At 41.9% G+C, this 27652-nt stretch overlaps 2 protein-coding genes across 6 annotated transcripts in view; one reads left to right on the top strand and one right to left on the bottom strand.

Annotated features, from left to right (window-relative positions):
• megf11 (multiple EGF-like-domains 11) overlaps positions 1 to 13295 on the bottom strand; it is a 69866-nt gene extending 56571 nt beyond the window's left edge. For 3 of the 5 annotated variants that reach the window (XM_084017736.1, XM_084017735.1, XM_084017737.1), the window contains exon 1: positions 13068 to 13295. The gene's annotated coding sequence lies outside the window, so the exon portion shown is untranslated. The remainder of the gene's footprint in view (positions 1 to 13067) is intronic. The other 2 variants (XM_084017734.1, XM_084017733.1) reach the window with 1 other exon arrangement.
• A 6613-nt stretch (positions 13296 to 19908) lies between these two features.
• Positions 19909 to 27545, top strand: map2k1 (mitogen-activated protein kinase kinase 1). The gene is made up of 11 exons (XM_084017739.1): positions 19909 to 20137; positions 24529 to 24739; positions 24897 to 25043; positions 25267 to 25344; positions 25531 to 25582; positions 25896 to 26020; positions 26227 to 26434; positions 26624 to 26688; positions 26797 to 26855; positions 26965 to 27010; positions 27089 to 27545. The coding sequence occupies exons 1-11, from the start codon at positions 20055 to 20057 to the stop codon at positions 27200 to 27202; spliced, it is 1188 nt and encodes a 395-aa protein (XP_083873865.1). The 5' UTR covers positions 19909 to 20054; the 3' UTR covers positions 27203 to 27545.
• Positions 27546 to 27652: the final 107 nt, after the last annotated feature.

Genomic DNA, 27652 nt, shown 5'->3' on the forward strand with positions numbered 1-27652 from the left:
ATGCTCCAGAAGGTCAGAGGGTCGTTTTGAGATTCTTCTGCCCTTCATGTGCTGTCAATGCCGAAATAAGATGTAAACATAAGCACAACAACATAATTTGTTTTTTTTTTCCATTCGGCTAAATAAATAATTCAACGTTTTTCTTTTGTATGACTGTTGCTAAGGCTCAGCTGAGTGGACATCGAGACAGAAGACTGCTGTTTGGTAATCAACTGAATTTAAATGAACCTGTGTGAAGAGGTACCATCATACAGCTGGCCAACAAATACATATCAATACAATTATATAATAATATGTGAGTAACTGAACAGTTAAAGTTTAAATATGATTAAAAAAAATCCCACTCTTTAATGTTGTGTCCACTTCACTCAACAGAAACTAGAAATAACTAGAAATAATAAAATATGTTGTTATGCTTCTTCTCAACTGCAATAATAAATGATGAAACATTTTTTTTTTTAAATGTTCTTTTTTTATCAGTTCTAATAAAAAGTTGAATTCAGATGTACAACGTACTAGGGCCAATCTAGGTAATAAATAAATAAATACATACATACATATTAAAAAGTGGTAATATTCAGAGAATATTACCACTTTTAAATATTCAGAGAAAAAACTCACAATTTCCAAGATTAAACTTAATTTATTTTTTACTAAATTTGTGAGTAAAAACCTCAGAAATACTCTTGAGATTAAATTAAAGATGTCATTTAACATAAAGTAGCGTCCTTATGGTAAGCATGGCCTCTGAGAGAGGCGAAGGTCTTGGAAGACACATATGTGTGTTTTCTTTCATGTTCTTTTAGTGTTGTTTTATGAACAGAAATAAATACGAGTATAATTAATACATGTTGCCCCTTGGCAGCTTACATTAACCCAGTGTTTAACGGCTGCGTCTCTGTGTGATAATAAGATTTATCCAACCTTGCTAAATGAAGCGTTGTGGATCCACAACAAAACATTTGTATTTTCTTAATTCATGACTTAATCATCTCAGAGAAGTTCTTTTCTCTGTGTATTGGCACCTTCCCCTGGTTCCGTAATATTTTCCCCTCGTCACAAATTCTGCTCTAAAGTCCGAGCTTCTGTGCAGGTTGTCACCGTTAGATCAGCTCAGTCTCCCTCCACTAGTTATTTGTGTGCAGCACAGCGTACGTCAGTATGGATGGTGACTTTAAAAAAACTGAATGTCAAGGACAAGAACAGATCCCTGCCGTGTCCTTGAATGTGGATTTTACCATTTCAATGTTTGAAAAAAGACAAAAGGTAACACACTTTTAATAATAACGGTTCACTAGGTTGAAGTGAACTTTTGTCCGCGTTCATCTGTTGATTCTGCATACAGCAAGTGTGAACAAAGTCACTGTGAAAGACAGACAAGTCAGATCAATGTGCCACTCATCGCTCAGGGCTCTCCTGTATGCATCAGCCGACATCCACAAAAACACATTTATTTCTGTTTTGGCTCCTGTTCGCTGCACGCCAAACTAAATGCTCTCCAGAGACTTTATCCCCCCTCCTTGTGAATTTCTCTGCCGTTCCTCGCCACTTTGATTACCGAGACTACAAAACCCTCCCTGCATCTGATTCCACCGACAAACTGCTGAAATAGCAACGTCTTTTAGGCTACTGATGGAAACAAGAAGTGCAAAGTACAAGAGGCAGGGTGAGGGTAAAGACTTCGTAATCTTAACACGGACAGCTGCCTGCAGAAACACTACGGCTGATGAGCCGGAGTCACCTCCGTCCTCGGCGCTGCCCAGCAGAGACATCTGCATGATTAAAGCCGTGTCTTCGGCGTGTGACTTATTAAAGTGCAATGCAATTAACCAGCCCGTCCCCTGGCTGACCAGCACCTGCACTCTACCATGAGTGATGCTCAGCAGGCATGACTGACTGGCACAAGTCAGAAGCTCACCTCCCATCTATAGATCCAGCTGCTTCTCGGGCTCGTCGTGGTTATGTGCTCATTCATCACAATGCTCAGTTTCGTCTTGTTAATTTACATCTACATAATGGAAACCAGTCAACGGAAACATTGCTTGGTATTGCAATCTTGTCTGGAGCAACAGAGAGAATGCCTGATCAGTTGCGCGCTTCTGTGCGCGACACGGTCGTATCCCTCCTCTATATCCCAGCTCATGTATACACAAGCTTTATGAGAATTCTCCGGCCCACTCTGTTTTGTAATCACGACTGAAGGGTTCCCGGAGCAACCTTATTTGGAATGATCTAAAAGGTTACAGGTGTAACCGCGCAGTAAACAGTGGCAACGAGATGAGCCTCCGCCGCTGGCCGTCCCCGTCTGCTGCTGGGGGGCCGAGTCATTAAGAGTCAGGCCTCATTAGGGAGGCCATGGTGTGGCGCCTCATAGACACGGCTTCGCCTGCTTCAGCCACACACCTCCGTGTCTGAGGTGTTAGAGGCCAGGAGGTGCAATGACATGCCGGGAGACATGCTGGACATGTGCAGTACACATGGCATTCAAACAAGACTTTGTTTTGTTCTTTCACATCCCAGTTTTACTGGTAAAATGTGTCATTCTGGATGTCTACTTTGTTATTCGCTGCCAGCTGCTCATACCGTGTACACGTAGTACAGTGTCTAAAATCTTCTTGTTAGATTTAAAGTGCCCCTAATTATTTAAGCTCCTCTGCTGTTTCAACAGGCTGATCACTAATCAAAACAGGTGACTCACAACAACCAGCTGCTTTGTCTTATTTCAGTTAATAAGACTATCATTATTATTAATAATAATATTAATAATAATAATTATTATTATTATTACCATTATTAAGGCAGTAAGTATTTAAGAGGAAATGCATTAAATATCTAGTGTCATTAAACAGTCATAGTTTCTGAAACATCAAATGTCACAATTTTTACTATTTTGAATTCCATCTTGCAGATGTTCGTAAGTACTTTTACTTGAGTAGACTTTGGAAAGTTATTTTTTATTTGTATTCCATGAAAGGACCTGAACACCACCACAGAAAAACAAATAAAGTTAGTCTGTGCTGTGCTTTATGGGAACAAGGAATCTAGTTAGTGATTTTTCTTGATTTCTTGTTTTATTCCTCTCTAAACGCATCATTTTAAAAGAGACATGCATTGGCATGAAGCGTATTGTAGTCGTAAAGCCCAAGAGGGTATTTGTCGCTGCATTTATGGGAATTTCAGTAATGCTGACAGCATGAAGTGTAGCCAAGGCAGCAACGTCGGATACCTGATCTCAGTAAAAACGCACTCCAGGGTACTTTACATTTTATTACACTTGAATGATTCGGAATGCCAGCTTGACATGATCCAGCTGAGGATTAACTTCACAATCTCAGACCGGACACTGTGTGACTATAATACTACTTAGCTACGGACATCAGACATAGTGAATTGACAGTATTTTATATAAGACAGGAAAGTTCCATTCAGCATTAGCTCTGGGTTTGCATATGATTTCCCAAGCAGAGGGTGAAGATGAACGGAGGCCAAAATGCGCAATATCCATATATCATTAGGTGCACCACATCCATATGTATGCAGTTTCCCATGGGTGCAGATGTCCACACAGCACTTCACTATACATTGTCCCTCTGAATAGATATTGTGTTTTAAAACTTAATATTTAGTATTTAGCTTTAGTTGCTTCTACATTCAAAGAACCAGCGTTAGCTGCAGGTTAATTCATAATTAATCATGAGTTGCAGCCCTAATATGTTTTAGAAAGGAGGACACTAAAAGTACAAACATTTGAATTTAACAGGCTATTATATTGAATAAATTATTGGGTGGAAATGCATAATTTAGTGGAGTTACATTCTCCTGTGTTGAGCCTTCTCCAATCTGTTGCATTGCATTCAGATGTTAAAGTAACTCTCAGACGACTAATGAACTTCTCACCACGGAACATCCGGCTGACAGCGCTGATGAAGTCACGGAAATAATCAGCCATTAAAACTGTCGGAGAAGCGGCAACCGAGTCTCTGCACAGGGCCCTCAACCAAAGCCACTACACCATAACTGCAACAACTTTTACGACTGTGATTTCTACTCGGAGGTTGAGGCACCTGGGAAAACGCTGTGCGTCGTTTAACAGGAGCTTAATTCTGGCCACATGGTTTATTCATGTGGCGACCGCTGATATCACGACTCTCATAAATCACGCAGTGCGGCATGCTGGACGTCCACGCACTCGGGCAGGGCTCACTAATCTCAACACCATCTTTCATCTAAATAACCTTGCCTTACTGCAGGGCAGCAGACACCAGACACAGCCCATTGGAGGGAGGAGTCTCCTCATACTTTTATTTCTTTTCACTCCAGGCACAAAGACTTTCTGCAGCCCGTCAGAGCAGACAAACACTGTCCTGTGCGCTCCGAGGCAGCAGTCTGCCCCCTCTCAACCACGGGAAGTAATTGCCTCGTGGACATCAGAGGAACTAATCTAGTCTAACGTTAGCGTTATGAATTTAGATTCAGGCACACAAGGGAGGGGAGCCGCGGAGCCATCTGTTCAGAAGTGGTTCAAAGAAAGAGCAGAACATTTGAAACTAATGTGAGTAAACATGATCATCAAATATAAATAATAGAATGAAGCATACTGCAACTTTGCCCTCGTTTTTCTTAGTTTTTCCACTGTCAAACATTATTCATTTTTTTTTTTTTGGTTGTAATTAATTGGATTTGGATCCTTATCCACATAACAGTCACAGAATCTCTCCGGTCATAAACATGTCACCAATTACCAGCTTTAGGCCTACATCTTCTGTAACAAAACTAATTAGCGAAACAAAAGCACTTGATGAATCAAAACAACAATGGGCGTGATGTCACGTCGCGCTGCATGCTGCTTAGAAAAGTCACTATGTTTCACCCCATGCGTCTAATAACAAACCCCGGGCATCGCAGCGACAGCCAAATGACTTGACAACGGCGTCTGTCCTCTCTCCACAGCCTGGCTCTGGCCTCCTGCTGCCACCAGGAGGCTCCTCCTCCTCCTCCTCCTCACACCAGTAACGCTCTCGTTCCCCACACAGACAATTATCCACCATGTGACTTACTGCCAATAATGAAAGCTGCTGGAGAACAGTTGGACATCTTAGGACAAATTAACGTGTGGATATTAGCCTGTAGAACCTTCTGTTCTCTCCCACCAGGAGAACAGCGGAACTACTCTATTACCTTGGAGCTCTGGTCAAGAAAGCACAACCACAGTGTCGAGCACACGCCCCGCTGAAACGGTGGGAACAGGATCTGTGAAGTTTTATCCTCCACAGAGAGGAGGGGGAACTCTACACGGTGTGGACAGAAAAACAAATGGGGGAAGATCAGAGGGAAGAAGGCAGTGAGCGGGCAAGTCGGGACGCTAGCTGAGCAGCTCGCCATGAAATGCTGAAACAACAGCACGGCTGCCAGGGCAATTTTACACCCCGATAGTTTCACACCTCAGCCACCAACCCCTTTCCAACCCTGAACCTTGTGTCTTCTTGGTGTCTTCATTTATTTTGTGTCAGTGTCCAAGATGTGAGAAGCCAAGCAGTGAGAAACTCGTCCCAAATGTCGCAGGGTAAGCGGTGTGTGAAGCGGACAGGGGAGCGAGGAAGAGAAAAAGCCACTGCGCCTGGATGCTCCCTGCTTTCTGTGCAGACAATCGTCTGAGATCTCACAGGAGGTCGATTTCTCTTTTTGAACAGTGCTTCACAGTGGTCTTCCACATAGCAAAACAAATAACGGAACTGTACACTGATCACCGTAGATACTGCAGTGGAGGAGAAGCATGCAGATACAAAGTAGTACCAATACATTTATGTACAAATACTGAGTAAAAGTCCTGTAAGTATAAACATGGTAAAAGTGTCCTCTGTGATTATTATGAGGTTATTAGATGTCACTTCTGATGAAGCATTCTTAACTGTAGCTGGTCATTGTGGAGCTACATTTAACTATACTATTATTATTATATTATTATGGAAAACAACTACATTATGAAACACAAAACAGTTGAGTATTTAATTTTTTTAAATTTGTTATATATTGGACAATTTGAGCAATTATTGAAATGAAACCTTGTGAGAAGTTTAGAGGGGAAATGTCTCTTTGGTGATCTGTATAACAAATAACTCTTATTATTATTATAAGGGTCACCAATCAGAAAGGTTGGAACCACTTTAATCTTTAACAACGTGTAAAAACAAACTAACTGCAGCTTTTAGAAAGTCAAGTCAAAAGTACAATATTTCCTTTGGTGAAAAAAAAAAAGTAACAGATGACTACAATCAAACTACAAGGAGCTCAAAATAACATTCTCATGCAGTACTTCAGTTAAATTACTTAATTAATTTGCACTACAGTTTGGATAATTGAACAATCGTCTAAAGGCCAGCAAACCTCACCTCTAATTCAGAGGAAACAAACATGCTGTGGGATCTCTCACAAGACTAATAAACTGTGTTTATTTAAGGGGAATTTCTTTTCAATGATAAACAATTAGAAATATAACTTCATGTTCGACTAAAAGCTCCCACATTCCTCTCTGGATCAATGCTTTACTCCCTCGTGTAGCATATTAACCTTCTGGGCGACCAGTCAATGACTGAAAAAGAGGAATGATTTACCATCATGACTATTAAAACTGAAAATGCTTCTGCAGAACGTTAAACCTGGCCATCATGCAACCAGGTGATCTCAATTTGGTGAAATGAGAGCTCCATCAACCGCATTTGCATTAAAGATCGATGCCCAATATTTGCCACTGTGACCTTTTAAATGTCCTTGAAACCCCTTGAGCAAAACACGCCTACAGTACTTAGACTGAATGAATTTTTGAAAAATGAACAAAAGAGAGGATCGCTTGTGGCTCAATCCAGCCTGGCTGATGAATCCATGACTCCTGTATTCATCACTGGCTCGACACGCTCAAACAAAGCCAAAATGGACAGATAGTGAAAATGCACATGAATCTAAACTCAAAGGCATTAGGTATTTACTTGGATAATCGTTAGGATACAGAACATAAGCGCTGGGCTGAAGAAACAATGCAGTGAAACGTGTTCGGCATAAATCTTCTCCTTCATTAGTAGGTTCACATTGTTAAAACGTCCAGTATTTCTCCATATTAAATACGAGAATATAATTGTGTCATATATCACAACAGTGTAAATATCACCATGCAATCCAATGCACAGAATGTTATGTATATGCTATATAATTATATATATATAAATAAAAATGATAAAAATTCTATACAAACCTAACCACAATGACGTGTCAATCACTGAAAAAAGATGTTGCTGCATCTCCTTCACACCTTCAAGAGTGGCTTGCTACTTTTCCAGCCATTATTCTCTCCACTGTCTCATTGCTGGGGCAGGCAGCACTGCCTGGTGCCTGTGTTCGGGGTGTCCTGACCTTCTGCTCTCTGGACAGGTCCAAGCCTGAAAGCATCGCCTGTGAGGGGCCAAAGGAGACGGGACACTCGGCCGCGTGGTGTATTATTTATGAGTTGCTGCTGTTGAGTGGGCAGTTATTCAGCACCCAAAATCCCAGATGTGGTTCAATCTGTACTCTATTCACTGCCCAGACTCCTGGCCATTGATCACAAGCGAGGTACCCGGGTGCTGAATAAGCGCAGGGGTTTTATGTTATAGGGCTCAAAGCGCCCCACTGATCCAAAGAGAGCAAAGATCCATCACTTGACATTGGAAGAGGGCCAGGGTTCGCTCGCTAGAACTGATCGGACAAGCTAAGAGGAGATGCAACATTTATTAAAACAGGAGTAGCACAGCATGTGGCTGAGATGTGGCATTAATACGTTATATGTCAGCTAGGCAATGTAAAATAGAGCAGGGTGCATGCTAGTAAGCATCGGTTTCCACGGAAATCAGCTACATTTAGACACACACACACACACACACACACACACACACACACACACACACACACACACACACACACACACACACACACACACACACACACACACACACACACCTTCTCTGAAAGGAGCCAAAGGCAAGGTATCACACTCTAATAGGCATCACACTACTAATGGACAGTTGAGAACGGTGAATCATTTGTCCACTTAAATCATCAATCATCAATCAGAATACAGGCAGCCAAATGTGGCATGACCACAACTATTCCCTGTCTGCATTTATCAGGATGATGATCATCATCATCGATCATGCTGCAGAGTTACTGTATGTCAGACGGACATGCAGGACTCACTGTGGGACTTGTGGAAGCGGTCTGGGGAACAGTCTTGCAGCCTCCAGATTACATGTGCAGGTCTACGTTTCCTGTTCATCACATTTTTTTTTAAGAACTGTATAAAATCATTCAAGCTTTTGCCAAAATTACATTTTTTTAAACCCCAAAACTGTGTTGGATGTTTATTTTGTTAGCACAGGGCATTTCTGATTTCAATATTGTTTGATGATAAGGAAACAATGACAAGTTTCAACCCATTTAAGACCCATGAAAAGTTCACACCACAGGATGCAGTGAGTTTGTTTCATAGAAACAGGTATTGTTTTCAATTTAGCAAGTATTATACTTTGATCCCAGTTAAGACATAATATTTCTTGGGACTGTAATCAAATGAATCACATCCTTTTTAACTTGTTTTCTCACCATTTTAAAAACACTCTGCAGCATCTTCTCAACAGTATCTTAATAAAATTAACATTACATTCCAGCATGAGGACCAGATTTAAAAATATTTAGCTCAAAACCCTCAGATCCTAAAATCTATCGTTGAATTCTTTACAGTCTAAATATGGGATTCAATCCCGTTTAAAACTTTAATTAGTAATAAAAGCCAGAACAACTCAAGTGCGATTGCAAAGCTGTCTGTAAACTGTGGATGAAACGCAAGTGTCTGAGATGACGAAGCGCACTTTTGCCATCTAAAGCATAAAAAGATGAATAATAGCCTTATCAGCAAAGCACAACACATCCCAACACGCTGGGATCTTATCACTGCTCATTTCCTCAGCTCATGTATTTCCTGTATCTCCGGTGGAAAATGTGTCTCGTGGTTCCCTGCACTCCCACTGACAACCTAGTCATGTCAAAAGACTCGGGCTTCATGGTAATGGTCCTTTCACAACAGAAGAAAGAAGGGGGGGAAGTGGCAGGTGTAAGCAGATGCATCAGCAGTATTTGCAAAAAGTCACCGGATTCCCACAAGGGACACGCTTGTCATTAAAACAAACAAGAAAAGAACTGATGAGTGCATTAATCAGAGCGCGGCCAAGCATCGGTGGTGAGCTGCAGTCCGTGGCTTTCCTCCCCAGGAGCGGCTGCACCTGAGGGAGGGGGGATTAACGCAGCTCCACACTGGAGCGCCTGTATCTGAAATCTGCCTGAGCTCATCGTTTCTGCTCCTTGCAGAAGAGGCCGTGGCTGGATATCAGGCTCAGGCAATCTATTCCCCCGCAGAGCGCCGGCTGACCGACATCAATGCCGTGCATTGTCGAATTATTAATTAAATGCATGCGGGCGTAATCAGATGCAGACATGGTCAGACCTCTGAGACGGCAAACATAGAATTAAAGCGGAATCTAAATTGCAGATTTCTTCGTATTTTCCAATGCCTGCTAGCTTTGCTGTTTTAAAAATTAAGCATCACTTTGCACTTGTTTAAATTGGTTATGATGCAAATTATGCACGGCCGTGTCTTTTTCTTTAAAGTCCAGACTAAGGTCAAAAGAAAAATGCATGTCGAATAAGACTTCAACAAACCAATATCAGCTTTTACACTCAAATAATACAGCAAAGGCTGTGGAATAAATATGGACATATAAGAGGTTAAGATGTGGGTGTAGGCTCGGTTTTGATTCCCTCTCCACAGACGTGCAAAAACGTAAATGCCACTGCTTTCAAACGTAAAGCAAAGTCCAGGTCCCGCCACCGTACATTTCATTAACTTTTGTTAATGTAGTTGCTATGGCTCCAGGGTATTTGCTCAATGCACTTTTGCTGAAATAAGATCCATCAGTCAGTGTGCAGCAAAAACAGCTTAATTTGCAGAATAAAGGTCATCGGAGCCGTTACTTTTGAGGGGCTTTGACAGAGAACGGTGTTCAAAAAAACAACAAACCCTGGAAGAAACAGTGCCTTGATAAATTACAGTATAGTGAGGTGTTCACTTGTAGTTCTCAAAATCAGTGTCAAGTTCCTCATGCTGAGAGAGCCATAATGATTTGGCCTTGTGAACTGGACCTAACCCGCTCATTTCCCCACAGCACACGTTAGAAACTGCATATCTCCATATATGCTGCTGGAGATCATCACACCGCTTACATCATATACAGTCTGTGGGGGGGGGACTATTTCTCAGCATATGTGCTGATGAGTGTTTCCAAATCTTTTCATTTGCATGTGATTAAGTCATTATTGAGCGTGCATGGGTCCAAACCAGTCTGATCAAGTGGAAATTGCATTTATTGAATATTTAAAGCATTAATTATTGTGTCCTCTAAAGCCAACAGATACGTTAATCGTACCTACATGCTGTTCTCATATATTCTTTCAAATCTACAACGTAAACTGTGTAAAATCCTACATGTTTGCCAATAGCACGTGTCGTTGAAGAGAGGAAGCTGTCTGCCTTCCACAGCCACACTCGTTCATTAATCAGCACTAATTAAACATATTGATTGAGCCAAACATCAGTTGAAAGGGTTTACTAGACTGTAAACTGCACGCACACAAAAAAAAAACCATCCAAATGCACAATCCTCTTACGTGCCCTTGAAGGCTCTGTCGGTTTGGAAGAGCTCAGAAAATGAGACAAAGATGTGTCCGCTCACTTCTCATTAAGTAACGTCAGAATTCACAGCGTCTCAGAGGCAAATGTCGTCCTTGGCTCTACTGAGAGCTGAGGCCACTCAGGCTGAACTGAGTATCAATTTGTTTTCTGGCAGCATAACCTCTCATCGCAGGGAAAAAGTTGTATGAAATGAAATCACAGCTTGAACCAGCCCTGGAGGGCCACCAGATGGTATACAACAACAACCTACAGATCACAAGTTCTGATGAATAGACAATTTATTACAAGGGGAAATAACTTTGGAGCTCAGTGAACATGTTACAGCACTTCAGCAAGAGCAAGCCATCCCCGGCTGGACTGAAGCCGATACAAAAACACATTTTTAAAAAAAGGCTCTTTTTGACCACATAAATATGCTGCACATAAGATAAATCTTTATTATTTTTATTCAAAATGATTCGTCATTATCATTCATTTTAATCCGTTGTGTAAATGTGCATAATAAGGGGATGAAATGACTTCCTAAGCTCACTGACCTACAAATAATAATTCTCAATGTGTCTGATGAAGAGAGGAAACTGTTTTTATGCTAAATAAACACAAAGCAGGAAACGAGGCGGTTGTTTATGTTCATGGAAAGCAGGACAGCTACAAAATATAAGCAGGGAATATGTGGATCTGGTCATTTGACAGCCTTAATACACATGGAAGTTGCAAATGAAGGTGTTCATCCACATTTTCTGTTCATGATGGTCCAAAACACCAACTGGCTTTGCTTGTTGCTTCAGTGGATTTTAAATGTTAATTCTTAATACAAAGGAAAACAGCAATTGTAAGTTAACCATGGGTTTGCATGTGAATTATTGAGTTGTGCATGTGGATGTTTGAAAGAAGAAAGGAGGTTAAAAATTGAAAAGTGATAAAAGACTAAATGTATAGCAGTTATACGCCCCAAAACAAAAACAAATCAGATTTTTTTTTAAACATGGCCTTACATCCATATCTTATGTGTTGCTGTAGTGCCAAGGTAAATTAATTATCAACTTTATGACATATTGTTGCGGGGAACCCATGCAGAGCGTGAGCTACAGTGTATACAGCTTCAACAGTGCAAAAAATAAATCAATAAATAAAAAATACATAGGGCTCCAGTTGCTTCAAATAAGAGTGTGTGTGTGTGTGTGTGTGTGGGGGTGTGTGTGTGTGTGTGTGTGTGTGTGTGTGTGTGTGTGTGTGTGTGTGTGTGTGTGTGTGTGTGTGTGTGTGTGTACACGTGTACCTAATGCATCTACCAGTGAAAATCGTCTTTCCAAAGCCAGTAATGATTTCATTATTAATGGTGCAGATCTGCTCATTGACTAATGCAAGTTTAATCAGTTGCTTTAGCTTGCACTCTATTGCCACCTAGTGGCTCAAAAGTGGCACAACACAGCGCGTATGCAGGGCTTCATTCTAGACTGAATTTCCATCAGTCACTTCTCATCCATAATATTGAAGGAAACAAAAGCATCTTAAATCTGGAGATAAATTAATAGTATATTCAATTAAGACGCCCTAAGACTAAGGTTTAAGTGACGCCTTTACGCAGGCGTCACTTAAACCATGTCAAAATCATCATAACCAATAAAATGCAAATTATTATCAGCTACAGTCACCAACCCGGCAGAAACAGAAAAAACTGGTGAAAACCATAAACAATCTAAACTTTTAATGAAGCCGTTCAAACGGGTTGCTGTAAACACACTTGTCCATCATTAGCATTCCCCGCATTATTAGGCTCCAACAACAGGCTTTCACGTCTACGTTTCTTCAAGCTAATAGTTTTCCTGGCAGAACATGTGGGCTCTGTGCGAGAAGAGAGAGAAGAAAAAGCCAATACATGTCTGCAGGATTCTGAAAGTCTCCGGGATGATACAGCCCTTTTCTTTGGCACGGCACGCACTTAACCACGGGACAGACTCGCCAATAGCCTAATTAAGTAGAAAGCACAATTTGTCACATCCACCAGCCAAGAGCAGCGCTTTCTAAATGCCAACAGGACTGCGCCTCAAGTTAGTGCTGCTCACACACACACACACACACACACACACACACACACACACACACACACACACACACACACACACACACACACACACACAGCTGCATCTCTGTTAACAAACATCTCAAATAAAGCTGTTTCTCAGCACAGACGGGGCCGACGGTGGTGACATGCCTGCTGCAGCCCCCCCTCTGCGGATTCAATCAAAAGACCCTTTTTTATTCGGTTTTCGGGGAGAAATGCGTTTGAACTCACCCTTCAGGAGACTTGAGATTTTAGTTCTCGTCCTCGACAAAAAAAAAGAACAGATAAAAAGGAGAATTCAGCGGGTCCAGGGTGCAACGCGGAAAGTGAGAACGCAGGTGGGTGAAGAAGAGCAGGTAGTTTGCGGAGTTGAGAGCGGCGCTGTTCGACACTCGGCGCCGAGCAGCAGGTCTCGCGTTTGAGAAGAACCGCGGCTGCTCCCTCCCTCCTCTCTCTCCTTCACTGGGGGAAGCGCGGCCCACTTTAAACTCTGGTGACGTCATGGTCACTGATGCTGATGATGCACACGCCCCCCCCCCCAACACACACACACACACACACACACACACACACACACACACACACACACACACACACACACACACACACACACACACACTAACACACACACACCTCTCCTTGAATGCAAACAATGTTTGTACAACAATGCATCTAACAGGTAAAATCCCAGGACACTTGAAAAAAATGCAAAGACGGTTTTGTCAGCTCGCCACATGTCTGCAACATTCAAAATTATATGATGTCAAAGTGGGTAGATTGCCCGGAACAGCATAATTGTTATAATTACATCCCATATTTTTCTGCAAGAGTGAACGCTTTAGTTCTCCATTGAACCAGGAAAAAAAAAGAGCTGAAGTCGGATCAGGTCGAATGAGGTTTGGCTTCAGTATTCATACGATTGTTCAGAACCCGCCTCGCCTGACAGATTTAACCTCCAGTTTAGAGATAAACTTGACCGATAATTGATCGCTGAAAGTCTTTGCAAGGTTTCAGCTAACCTCGCAATCCTGATGTGTCCCTGATCAGAGCCCTCCTTGGGTTTTCCACATGTAAGAGTTTTTTTTATTCAAGAGTCAATATTTTTCTTGTTGTCAGATAACCAACAATGAACTGATCCTACCAACAAGTCTGTGTATCTAAAGCTTGGTGTAGCTTAATTCCTCTGTGCTGTCGTAGCAACACGATCACAAACACATCAAACTGTTGCACTCGTCACACGAGCCTTCATTGTAATGATTGGCAGTATAGTTCTGAGTCGATCCCATATGTACTGTCCTGCTCTCACAAGAGAACCACATGTGCATTAAACCACAACTGGAAATGATCCCAACACATGCACCATACTCTTCTTTAAATGAAACGATGTCAGTGAGCCTTTTTAAAGATGAACAGCTTCTGCAGGAGGGAAGGGTACATATGCTTCGGGCTGGGTGTCACAGACACGGTGGGGAGGCAGAGAGATGGACTGAGACATGTTGATAACAAGAACATGTAGTATAACACAAGACTATGCTTATCCTCACAAGAGGAGAGGGAAAACGTGGCACACCCGGGAATGCAACAAGTATTGTCCACAGCTTTATTCATAAATATCCAGCATTGCTCTCAACAACGACCACATCTAGTTGACACTTGTGCAGCAGATCGAAATCTAGCCGCTGGCCTCAGCAAGACTCTGCCGAGCCACTCTCCGGTATTAAAATGTTATTTCAGAATCATCTTCGCAACCAGTTACTTTGCAAACGGGCTCACTGTTTGGGCTGTTTCTCAGTGAAAATGTGTGATGTCAAACAGCACAAATCCCTGAAACAACAGCTAAAGTCTTTCACACACTTCGCTCTGAGTCTCTCTAAGTACCCTAATCTCCATTTGATTGCAATTAGAACAGCATGAGAACATGACCTGGTGCAGGAAGACAGTGGGGGAGGAAGTAAGAATACATGGAAAAAAATACTATATACAGCAAACTATTGGCTCACTTAAAGTAACATATACTGGTTTATATGAGGCTCTTTACCAATTATTCTCTTAATTGTTGGTTGTCTTGGTGATTATTTTCTCAAGTAATTAATCAATGGTTTGGTCTGTAGACGTCAGAAAAAAAATGAGAAATGCCCACCACACATTCCCAGATGCCAAATGACGGGTTAAAATCGCTTGTGTTGTCCACCAAATGGCATCACAATTAGTCAGTTTACTGTAATTTATGAAAAGCAGAAAATCTGCACACGGGAACATCAGTTCATCCAGTTAATCAACTTGATTGTTTCAGCTCTAATTTTACATTTTGTCTAAGCTCTAATAATGCATCATATTTAATGTATGTTTTGTATGTGTGTAATATTGTTAATTAGAATTGTAACTTTATCCGTGAAAGTATTAAAGAGATATTAAATAGAAGTACTGAATTACAAGTACAGCTCAGATTTGTACTTAAAGGTTGAGAAAGTGATTCTATTCAGGAACACTTTCTGTTATATTACTTGAAATCCTTGTAACATACCGATAGCATGAAACATTAAATGCTCTGATATGAAAACAATATGTTATCTTTGGCCGTGACAGGACTGTCCAATCAAAAAAGTCGGGACAGAGAATATAATTGGACGGCCTGCCTGTCTGTCAAAGCTTACTTCCTGATTGCACTCTGCTGACCTCCAGCACTCGCTTGGCGTTCTGGGGGAGCGGCTTTGAACTCTGAATGAAAGGGGCGGGACTTTGTCGATTCGGCGATGCGTTCAAAGTCAAAGTTTCTTCCATTTACCAACCTTTAAGGACAGTAGTGTGTACATGTGCTGAGGGACGTTACACCCTAAGGTGTAAGTGGACACAGCTCGTAGGTGGATGCTTGTTCAGCATAGTCCACCACTGAATCAAACCTATTCCCACTCTATCACATTGAATGTGTGTGTGTGTGTGTGTGTGTGTGTGTGTGTGTGTGTGTGTGTGTGTGTGTGTGTGTGTGTGTGTGTGTGTGTGTGTTGATGTCTAAATTTACAAGTACTCGGCCTGCCTTGGTACAGCTGGACTTTTGTTTTTCGTACTTTATCAGAAATGTGTTTGCAGCACATGTATTCCTGTGTGTGCCATCTTTGGCGCGGCTCCAAATAAACCACATCTGCCCAAAAGTAGAAGAAGACACAGTTGCTTTTGCTTCTGTATTAGCTTGCTGAGTTATCTTACCCAAACAGAAGGCCACAGCCCCACCTTCCCGTTGCCACCGGCTACAGGACATTATGCTCTGCATGAACCACTCAGAGATCTGCAAACAAATCCTCTCTTCTTCTCCTTCTTTCATCCCCTCCTGAAGTTATTTGTATTTTGGCTCCTTATTTTTCCTTTGTTCTTTTTTAAAATCCTTTTTCATTTATGTTTCCTTTACTGTTCTCTTTCAGAAGTCTGCTTTGGTCTGCACCTGCGTAGACTCCATCCTGACCAGGTGGAGGACCCTCAAGGTGAAGCCAACAATGGTGTGAATTGCATTCTGTAAAAAGAAGATTAAATGGACCGACACTTGGAGAAGGAGTCTGTGTGTTGCATGTGATTAGCTCGTGGATCAAGGATCACTCCAAATGAGATTCAACTGCAGAATAAAAAGGCAATAATATGCTTATTAATGTAAAGCAGTTACAAGAACTCAAAGCAGTGCATTGGAGGAACCACTTGTAATATATAATAGCGGTCTTATCCTATGGCTACATTTCTGCTTTGCCCAGATTTGCATGTTTGGGACCCCGACTGTTGGCCTCTCTCCTCAGCTGGAGCTACTGGCTGGCTGTTATCGGCTGCTTCAGAAAGTGCCTTCGTGGCCGGCTGTAATCCCTGACCACAAATCCCTGACTCCCCAAACAAAGTAGTGGTGGATGAGGCAACAAATCCACATCATCAAACCAGACATAACGTGGTCTGGTTTCCCAACACTGCTGCTTGTCCTCCATCAGCGCATCTGAATTTGTTCCTTTAGCGTGTCGTCTGCTGTTGGACTGAACTCTGGGGCTGTAGGTTGGTGCCCATGTGACCTCTGTTGTTACTGTCTTTTGTGTGTCGCTATTCAATGGTTTCCAGAATATACATTATTTCAAACAGGAGACGCTGACAAAGAGCGTACAGATGTATTAAGAAGTTAAGCTATTTGATATGATTTAGCTCAATAGGGATATGAAGATATAGCATTTAATTTACAGCTTAGGTTGAGGAGAATATGAAATACAAAAACATCAGAACATCATATAAGGTGTGTGGTATTTGTTTATTTCAACAGCGACGAGCTGATTGGTTCACATAGATTGGGGGTGAAATCTGATTGGTAGAAGGAAGCATTTGGTTCCTTAATTGTAAATAGAGTATAAATAGATCATATAAATAATAGAGTTGAATATATTATTTATTTATTTTTTTGCCATTGATTGAAGCTGATACCTGATTTCTGCCACTTGGAGATGAATGTAATTTATTTTGTGGTGTTCACAGCTTTGAAAACTGACATTCCCGAAGAACATCTCTGGATAATCCACAGACCACACAGTCATCCGTTTTCATTTTAACTACTTTCTAACAAAGCCCTCATAAAAAATCTGTTGACAGGAAGGTCTGTGGATAATCCATAGAGACACTGACTCTGGAAGGAAATGTTGCCCCTGAATTTTTTAAAGCTCCCATCCAGACATGTTAAGATATAAAGAAAATAATTATATAAAGAATACTCTACTCTTCGAATAATAATTTGTTTTTGCCACTAAAAGAAATCTTGAAATCAAATCTGCTCCTCCTCGCTCGTTGAAAAATCCAGAATCTCTATTATTCATCATAAGTTTAACTTCTGGACACAAGATGTCAGTGTACAGTATGTGCCCTGGAGGTTTCAAGCCTCCATCAGTCAGCTGGATACCATGGACTCAGGATTCACTTCCCAATGATGACGTCAAAAAATCATCTCAGCTCTTAAACTGAGATTCAAGATGAGCACAGAGAAACATTCCCTCTTCAGCAGACGCATGTGGAAACAAGCTCTGCACACATTCTGCTCAAGACAAGTAACAACAAGCAGCAGCTCTTTTTTCATTGGATGAGAAATACGAGTGTCATTTTCCAGAGTGAAGATCACAAACTGAAATGACATTATGACCGCTGCATCCACTGCAGCAAGAAGGATCCCGCAGCAGCTATGGACACCTCCACAGTCTGGTCTGCTTCATTAACAGTGAAGTGTGTATTAATGATGTATCTGTGGTGAGGATCAACGGGCTCAATCAGGTGCAGGGAGCCGGAGGCAGCAGCATCTTTACTTCCACAACCACTTTAAAAGTCTGGCGATGCTGTGTATGTTAAGCTGTGATTACATTTTATATTTACCCACTTTTAGTTTGGTTGGGAAGCAAATGGTTGGTTATTTGTTTGCATAATATAATACAGATTCCATTAACCACTAACTTTTTTATGCTCATATGTTTTACTTTAAAAAAACAAAACAAATATGATATAACCTACTGCAGAAAGTGTGAATGACCAAAAAAAAAAAAAAAAAAGCCAAATATCTTGCGTTTCTGCAACATCTCCCTCCGAGGGTGGAAGATGCTTACAGATCAGATCTAATGAAAACAATATTCTTTTTGAGAGACTAGATCAACGGTTCCCAACCATGTCAGCCTTTGAACCCTAAACACAACGTCTCCGGTGCCTGGACCGCCAGGAAGGAAAACCATGGTGTAAATGTTTTAAGGACCGTGTTGGAGGGGGTCGGATTGTAGTCAGGTCTGATATGCTCGAGTACCCACAACCCAATTTGTCAAAAGCAACTTAGAATTCACACGGTTCCTGTCCATGAGCTGGAGACAGGACAAGACCAATCTTTCCTCTCTGTCAGTCCTGGTTTATGGAGAAAAAGATGATTTTGGCAGTAAGATGCTTTTGGTAAACCAGGCACGGCTCGGTGGCCTTGTGCCTGTCAGGACAATATCCAGAGACTTCAGAGCAGATTGTAAAAATGGCAGCCGGTTTCAGGGTGTGTTTGATGACTAATCTACATGGTGCGGTTAGGCTGACAGCTGACACATCACTCACTACAGGGAAGGTGATGAGCCCAACAGGTGAAACCATTGGTGGTTCTGATTCATTTCTGTCCACAGAGGACAAACAGTCTGACTGAGACAGTATGTACCCTAAATTAGAAGAGAATAGATCAGCAAGTCTCATAAAGAAACGAGTTCCCTTCATATCATTTATCATCTACGGCTTTGTTAAATGCAAAAGCCATTGGAGATTTGTTATTTTGTAAGTGTATACCGGTACATGTTGAGCAGGGAATTGATGGAAAAACGAGGAGGAAGTTCTGGTCAATGATAACCTGGAAGATTTCTATTTCTAAGTGGCTGCTTTCAAATGAGAATACTGCTCGGTTAGTTAGAGAGTAAAATGTTGAAGGTTTAGACGAATGTGGGAACAAGACAGGACATTAAAGATTGACCCAATAAAGGTCTCCAACTTGACAGGAAATGATTACTAAAATATTCCACTGATGTGTTATATTCTGATTGGAAATCAATTACATGAAGAGGCTTTTGAAATGTGTTCACATGCATTTCCTTGATCAATATTATATTGATTTATATATTATATATATATAACAATATTTGGATACTAATTACACACAAATTGCAAAGTAAACTCAAATGTACATGCCATTCACGTTCTATTCTATCCGTCTAGACAGTCTCGTAACTGTTTGAGGAGGCTAGGCTACACTCTGATGTGATGATTAATATGATTAATATGTTAATAATTCATTAATATAATATGCATTATGCTGTAATCCGCCATTCTGCTGAGTGAGTACTTTTATTTTTTTACTTTTAGTACTTTGATGAAAGTACTTTTGTAGTTTCAGGAAAGCTTTTATTTTTGCTTGTAAATCTCCTGAGTACTTCTTGCCCCTCTGGCTGTAATACCACCCATCACCAGCAGAGGGTGCGCCGTCTCAAGAACAGCCATGCTGTCCGGAAGACGAATGTAAATATTTGTGTGACGTTGCATCGCCCGGATCATTCATATCCCCCATTAAGAAGAACGTCAGCCCTCCAGCTTTTGACTGCACAGCTGTGTGTCTCATTCTGTCAAGTCACCTGACTGCACCTTTACTGAAGCGCGTCTTCTCCTCCGGCCGTCCAAACTGCTGCAGCTCGGGTCTTTCCTGCGTGTGAGATGCAGAAGAGAAGGAAGCCAGAGCCGATCCAACTCAACCCGATCCCCGATGGAAACACTATCAACGGCACCGGAGCCACGGAGTGAGTGTCAATATTCATTTCACACTGATGCTCGGGCTGTTGAATGAGAAATATTCATAAGTGCTCTTTGATTAATCATCAATGTTCGGTTATGTTAAATAAATGTGCTATAAAAGCTCGTGGCAACTGCAGTAACGTATAAGTGAATAAACCCTTTACAGTGTGTGTGTGTGTGTGTGTGTGTGTGTGTGTGTGTGTGAGAGAGAGAGAGGGAGATGAGGTTGCTTCAACTAATGATCATCCTCACTGTTATCGATTCATTGCGATGTGTCTAATCTATGAAATAATTGATTATGTCAGAGCCCATGGGGAAATCTACAAATACATCTTATGTCAGTAAGTATTATGTCAACAGATGCAACTGATGTTGATTTTCATTATTGATTAATCAGTCCATCTTTTTTTCTTCTTCAATTAATCATTTAGAATGTAAGGAAACAGTCAAATAAATGAATAAACAGACTGATTGATTCCTTTTTGATAAATTAATGTATTATCATACGAGTATCATAATAGTTGCTCATTAAATAAATGCCAACAGTTAATGGATTGTCACATTTGTGGTTGATGCATTATTTTGCTTACCAACTAATAATTTAAGTCACTAGTTTACACCAAATAAGTGCTAAAAAATCCCCAAAAAGACAAAATAAGTGTTTGCTTTCTTGAGTGAATCATGTTACATTGCTTCTCAGAAGGTCTGATTCATTGGCACAGGAGACGTGTTGGCATGTCAGAGCAGGAAAGCTTTAATGATCAACATTACGCCTGCATTCCTTCCAGGTGAGATGGATCCTGCCGTCGTGCTGCCGGCTCACATGCTTTGCTTTCAGGGACACTTGCTGGAACGGAGCCGATGGAAATGAGCATGGCGTGTGAGGCCGCCATGAGACAGGTCTATGATGTGCAGCTCTCAGGTCATCTCTTCATGGTGTCGTGGATAAGCAGGTCGCTCCATCACTCTCACAGCCCCCCTGTGTGCACGGTGATTAGTCAGACTTTTGCAGGGAGGCAGCAGCAAGTAGAATCATATTTTTGCGCGTTGGAGAAGTTTAGTGCGGGCCTATTTCACAGTAATGGAGATATTAAATTGCTGTGACACCGTGTTCTAGTTCTGAGTTCACAGAGCAGTCAGCAGTCCATTGAGATGAGAATTACATAACATTTCATCCCTCAAGATGGCGGGTTTTCTGATGTGTTGGAGCGGAGGAATAATTATTTCTTCCATCATTAGATCATACATCTGAAGGCCATTGTGCAATGGATTACTTAGAGTAGTGGAAAACAATTAAATCCTGAATTAAATGAAGGAAAGTTAAAAATTCATAGAGCTGCAAAGATTAATTGAAAACATTTTCATTTCATCTTTTTTTGAATTAATCTGTGTTGAACACTTCATTCTTAAAGCAAGGCCAGATGTTTTTATTGTCCAAAACACAGAGATCTGCACTTTATTGTTTAAGACAAAGACAACAATTCTCACATTTAAGAAGCAGCAACCATCACAGGGAGGAGTTGTACCTTGGCGTTTGTTTGTTGACGATGACAATGGGCTGAGGAGCAGCAACAATCAGCAGCTCTGAATCACTTGGATGGAAGTCCCAACGTCGCGTGTTTCCGGTGATGCTGCTGCTGCTGCACCGACACTCACAGAAAGCCACGCTGCACCTCTTTTGGAGGGAAGACAGTTTATCTGGGGCCACATGTTCAGCTGTCTGAGGCTCTGAGGAAAAACATCTCCCTTCAGCCCAGTGATAGTAGGTAACAGGTCTGCAGGCACACACACGTTTTGTTGCTTCACTCTACATAAAACCAAACACCCACGTGAACAAGGAACGATGATGAAACTGTAGGTTGTATATCAGATGCCACCCAGTAAGATTTCCAAGCAATGGGCATCTGTACTACTTGGTGGTACTGGAGAAGTAGAATGGCCGCTTTGAAAGGGGAAATGTCCAACAGCGCAACCAAAAGTGTGTAAGGGTGATTTATTTGTGAGAGCTGGAGCTTTGCCAAACATTTGCAGTCGAGTCAAGGGGAGGACTGAATTTAAAGAGGCAGGCCCCCGTTTGTTCCACATGTGGTATAACAGGATGGGGCTGTAGGTTCGAGGCTAGTTTTCATGTTAAAGACTGGAGGGAGAGGCCTTTATGGGTTCTTATGAGGTCAAACTAGAAAGTATCTTTTTCTTCTGGAAACTAGACTTTTAATGGTAACAAAACCAACAAATTAGGCTTCCAAACGTGACTCGGTCTGTTATTCTTTAAGTAAAAGACCGAATAGGCAAAAAACTGACAACATAATGTCACAGAGTCATTACTAAAGCAGCAAATGGAATTCTTTATTGATTTATTAACACTTGATTGTGATGTTTCTACTGATAAAAGTTTATAGGTGAAACTAAAGAAAACCCTACCAGTTGTTAAGAATAGGGAGGGGGATAAAATGATTCAGAACGGACGCATACATAATCTGGGGTCATTTGGACCAGCACACAGGAGATTGATGCTCATACTGGCAGCACAGGTGTTGCATATTGGGTGCAGATGAGCTTAATGCAATCGATGAGCCTCTTATTGAAACCAGACCATTCCTCCCTGATGAAAAGGAAGGCCATTAGAGCCCGCAGAATGCTTTCCCAGCGTGAAATGGCTGGCGGCCATGGGAGAAGTGTACTGAGTGGCCCACATCATGCCAGCCGAGCATGTAATATTATCAGAGGAGATCAGAAAACAAATAAAAACAACCTGTCCTTGATAGACCTGTTCTGGCAGTTTGCCATTTGCTAAAATCCCAAACAAGCTCCTTCTATCACACACATCCAAACTTACATAATAGCTTGATTATTACAGAAAGGTGTTGCACGTCATTCGGCCTGTTGTGTGTGAGGATCATTGTTACCACTTACTGTATCCTGTTTCTCCACAAAGGAATGATTTGCTGTAGACAGATAAACATTCCAAATGTGTCCCAGTGTATTTCCTGTCAAGTGCTTGTGAATGACACGAGCTGACGGGAAGTAAACGTGAAGCCGAGCTGTTGCCTAGCGATGCGATTGTTGAAATGGTCTACCCACAATATGCAGCACACTCGGTTGCGAAAGCTTTCATGTCCCTCCAGCGCTGTTGTGTTTCCTTGCAGAATAAAATAGTTTGAAAATAAAATCATGCATTCCTTGTGAGGCGTTGAACTGTACTGTACATCCTGAGACAGTTCAAACAAAGCGCTGAGTCCTCCGTATTAAAAAGAACAAGGATGTTATCATGACCTATTTCCCTTGGACCCCTTTCAGTCGATCGTGATCCGTGTCATAGGAACACAGCAGTCCTAAAGGGAAAACAATACGTAGGCCTCACGACGGCAGCCTCTTGAATTGATCTGGTTTAAATTATTCAATGTAATAACTAATAGTGGAGTAGTCCCTCCCACGCACTTATTGTGTGGAGTGTGTTTCAGATTGCTCTCCTCTCCTCAGTATCTCCAGCCTCGTCCACCTCCAGCTCTTGTCGACAGAGCGCCCACGCTGCCCACTACTAACTCCAACTCAGCACCTTGTCTCCATGGATATGTGGGCCTTTTGTCAAAAATAAAAGCACTTAAAGCTTCTCTTTGCTGTGTAGTGGAGCCGCCGAGAGAAGAGCACGCTGCCCTTTTCTAGCTGCTCTTCGGTTAGTTTGTTGTTTTATATCTGTGAGCTTGAACAAAACCATCATATTATCATCAGATAAGCATGCAAATATACTGTAAAAGACTACTGAAATCTAAAAGACGGAGCACATTGTTGTTTTATTCTTTAGCTTTGCACGAAGAAACACAAACTCAAAAATGCTTATTTGTGGCTTGTCTCATTAGTCATCAGACATCTGCACTAGTGGGGTTTTTAATAATAAAAACACATCTAATCTGTCGAATCAACAGCGACTCGTTGGTCTTTACATGACCTTCTCGTAAATTTCACGATAAAAGCTTAGGTTGGCTTTGTGTTTATAGATAGTGGAGTGGGAGGGCAAGGAGAGTCAAACAGCTGCGTCTCAGAAGAATTCGCTCCACAATACATTTCTCAAGGAAACGCATCGCCATGACAACAGCGCCAGGAGAGTGGCTTCAGCGCTCAGAGGAACTCGGAGCTTCCTCACACTTGGATCTGGATGCTGAAACACACCCTGCAACCCTTTCTGTCTTCCTGCTGGGTGCCATTGTTCCCAGAGTGCAGAAGGAGCTGTCACACACAAAGCTTCTCTTTCTCTCACGGTTTCAATCATATAATAGACAACAGGAGATCTAGACGTGTCTCATTTACAAGAGTTCCATCTGTATGGACTCTTCATTCAGGAAAGAATACAGTAATTACACACGAATCACTGATCTTTCCCTCCTGTCTTCTTTATAAGGACAAATTTGGAGGCGCTGCAGAAGAAACTGGAGGAGCTGGAGTTGGATGAGCAGCAGCGCAAACGCCTGGAGGCCTTTCTGACCCAGAAGCAGAAGGTGGGAGAACTGAAGGACGATGACTTTGAGAAGATCTGTGAGCTGGGTGCCGGAAACGGAGGCGTTGTGTTCAAGGTCTCCCACCGACCCTCTGGTCTGATTATGGCGAGGAAGGTGAGCTGTGGCCCCGACGGACAAGAAATATCCATATTATTAATACATTTTCCCTCCTGATCTTGTTGGTATTAACGTGTATTATGTTGATGTTTTAGTATTTCTGCTTTGTGCGATATGACAACATCAATAAAACCTGATGTCTGCTGTGTTCCAGCTGATCCACCTGGAGATCAAACCAGCCATTAGGAACCAGATCATCAGGGAGCTGCAGGTGCTACACGAGTGTAACTCCCCCTACATTGTGGGCTTCTACGGAGCCTTCTACAGCGACGGGGAAATCAGCATCTGCATGGAGCATATGGTACTTATCTTTAATAAGAAGTTCTGGCTCCCGGTGTATTCGTACGCCATTCACTTTGAGTGCTGCATTACAGTCGGTGCTGAAAGCACCCGGCATGTTTCCCCCCTCCATGTACAACCTTATTAGTATTGACAGACACTAATTTGGTTTAAATTGTACTTTGAATTTCAAAGAGCCCTTTCAGGAGATGCTCTCCATCTTGTTCTTCCCCTGCTGGCTGTAGGATGGCGGCTCCTTGGACCAGTCACTGAAGAAGGCAGGCAAGATCCCAGAGCAGATCCTTGGCAAAGTCAGCATCGCTGTGGGTAGCTCCAACACCTCTCCTGCCAATTTCAAGCCCTGGCTGCCACACTAAAGCTATATGTGTTTGGTTTGATTGGGTGTAAAACTGGACTTATCACTGATGCATATGCACTAATACATATGTTTATCGCACTATTAAATAATCTAGATCCTCACCACGCTGATGCAATATTTGTCTTTCCAGGTCATTAAAGGCCTGTCCTACCTGAGGGAGAAACACAAGATCATGCACAGAGGTCAATCACCATTTCATTTACTCAAAGCCTGTTAGCGTGATAAGGGTTTTCCCCTTTGAAAGACTTTTACATTTTGAATGAAGACTGTGTGCTTTTAATAACGTGAGTCAGAGTATTGATCATCACCTTGCATTAAGTCCCAGACGCAGACTAGATAATTGTTGCACGTATGAATGCTGAGTTAGACAAGACAGACAAGCAGACGGTCTGCAAGAGACACTTAGCCTCTTGCAGCAGTTTGCTCTTTTGTGCTTGGCCTGTTGAACACTTCCCCACCATGTTCTCCTAAATGTACTGCATGGCCCTCTTTCAGATGTCAAGCCTTCCAACATCCTGGTGAATTCCCGCGGTGAGATCAAGCTGTGCGACTTTGGAGTGAGCGGGCAGCTCATAGACTCCATGGCCAACTCCTTTGTGGGCACCCGCTCTTACATGTCGGTTAGTTCAAATGGAGACACTCTTCTTCCCTGCTGCATTCATTAGCCTTTACCATTCAACAATTAAAGTCAGTCTCACATGTATACGTGTGAGGCAATCAGACTGGGACAAGCTTCATGTGTAGTGGGCTCTGTTGTGTTTTATATGTAAACTTTTATTATTATAATGGTTGTAGTAGTGATATGCTTGCATGTGCTTTTTTGCAGCCCGAGCGTTTACAGGGCACCCATTACTCCGTGCAGTCAGACATCTGGAGTATGGGTCTGTCCCTAGTTGAAATGGCAATTGGGCGCTTCCCTATCCCACCGCCTGATGCTAAGGAACTGGAACAGATTTTTGGCTTCCCAGTGGAAGGGGAAGCAGCCAGCAGCGAGTCCTCCCCAAAGCCACAACCCCCCGGGCGACCAGGCAGCTGTAAGTCAGACACGACACAGTTTCATGTTTCACCGTTTAAATAACAGGAGCTTTGACTGAAATAATTCAAAAAGAAATGTTGAATGTCTCCAAGAAATCTAATTCAAATCAAATGTAGGCCTGCATCGAGTGTAGACCGTAACTGATGAGTGTTATGATGGAAGCTGATGCATATATTTTATTCCCCAGCATACGGACCTGACAGCAGACCACCGATGGCTATATTTGAGCTGCTTGATTACATAGTCAATGAGGTGAGTATATTACACCACATGAACGCTGCTTACTGGTGCACAGACACCTTTGCCAGCAAATCCATCCATTCAGTGCTGACTGGACTTTTTATATTTTTTTAATTTCAGCCTCCTCCAAAGCTACCCGGAATATTTAGCCCTGATTTTCAAGACTTTGTGAACAGATGGTACGTAGGAGAAATGTTCGGAATAGATTTACTGGCATCAAACAAACTGAATGTGCTCATCTGCCACCTAGCAGTACTAAACCAGTACTACACTCTGTCTCCATTGCAGTTTGATTAAGAATCCTGCAGAGAGAGCAGACCTGAAACAGTTGATGGTGAGTGTTCATTTTAAGAAGTCTTCATTCCCTGAATGTTTCTCTCTTTGGCGATCTGACCCACCTTTCCTCCTGCAGGTGCATTCTTTCATCAAGCAGTCTGAGGCAGAGCAGGTGGACTTTGCTGGCTGGTTGTGCAGTACCATTGGACTCAATCAGCCAGTGACACCCACCCATGGAACAGCAATGTGAGGCCTGTTGTATCTACAACAAACCCCACATCTCATGTCCTCTGACTGGGCTGTATAATGGGTAATGTGTGTGTTTCAAGAGAACTAAATGGGTTAAAAAGTGAAATCAATACTTTTACATCTCGTGTACAAACCTACATGCCAAATGAAATTAACTATGTACTGAACTAGTATTTGGGCTACACTGCAGGCCTGCCTGAAAAGCCATCTTTTTCTAATGCTCAAATGATTCAATCATGACGAATGCTGCTCAACCTGTGTGCTTGATATTCCTCTTTGCCTTGTGTACGTAAAGCTCCAACAGATTTAAGTCTTTGTTAGCTTCTGTGAAATAAATAGTCTTGTGAATTAATGACAGGTCTGACTCATTTCAAACATTCTTTATTAAATCATTGTTTATTAAACTCTTGTCTGCAAGTACAGAGACGTATGCCTTGGGTTTGGCAGGCGC

The sequence above is a fragment of the Eutrigla gurnardus genome (genome assembly GCF_963514095.1).
Source record: "Eutrigla gurnardus genome assembly, chromosome: 9".
In the NCBI taxonomy this organism is placed as follows: Eukaryota; Metazoa; Chordata; class Actinopteri; order Perciformes; family Triglidae; genus Eutrigla; species Eutrigla gurnardus.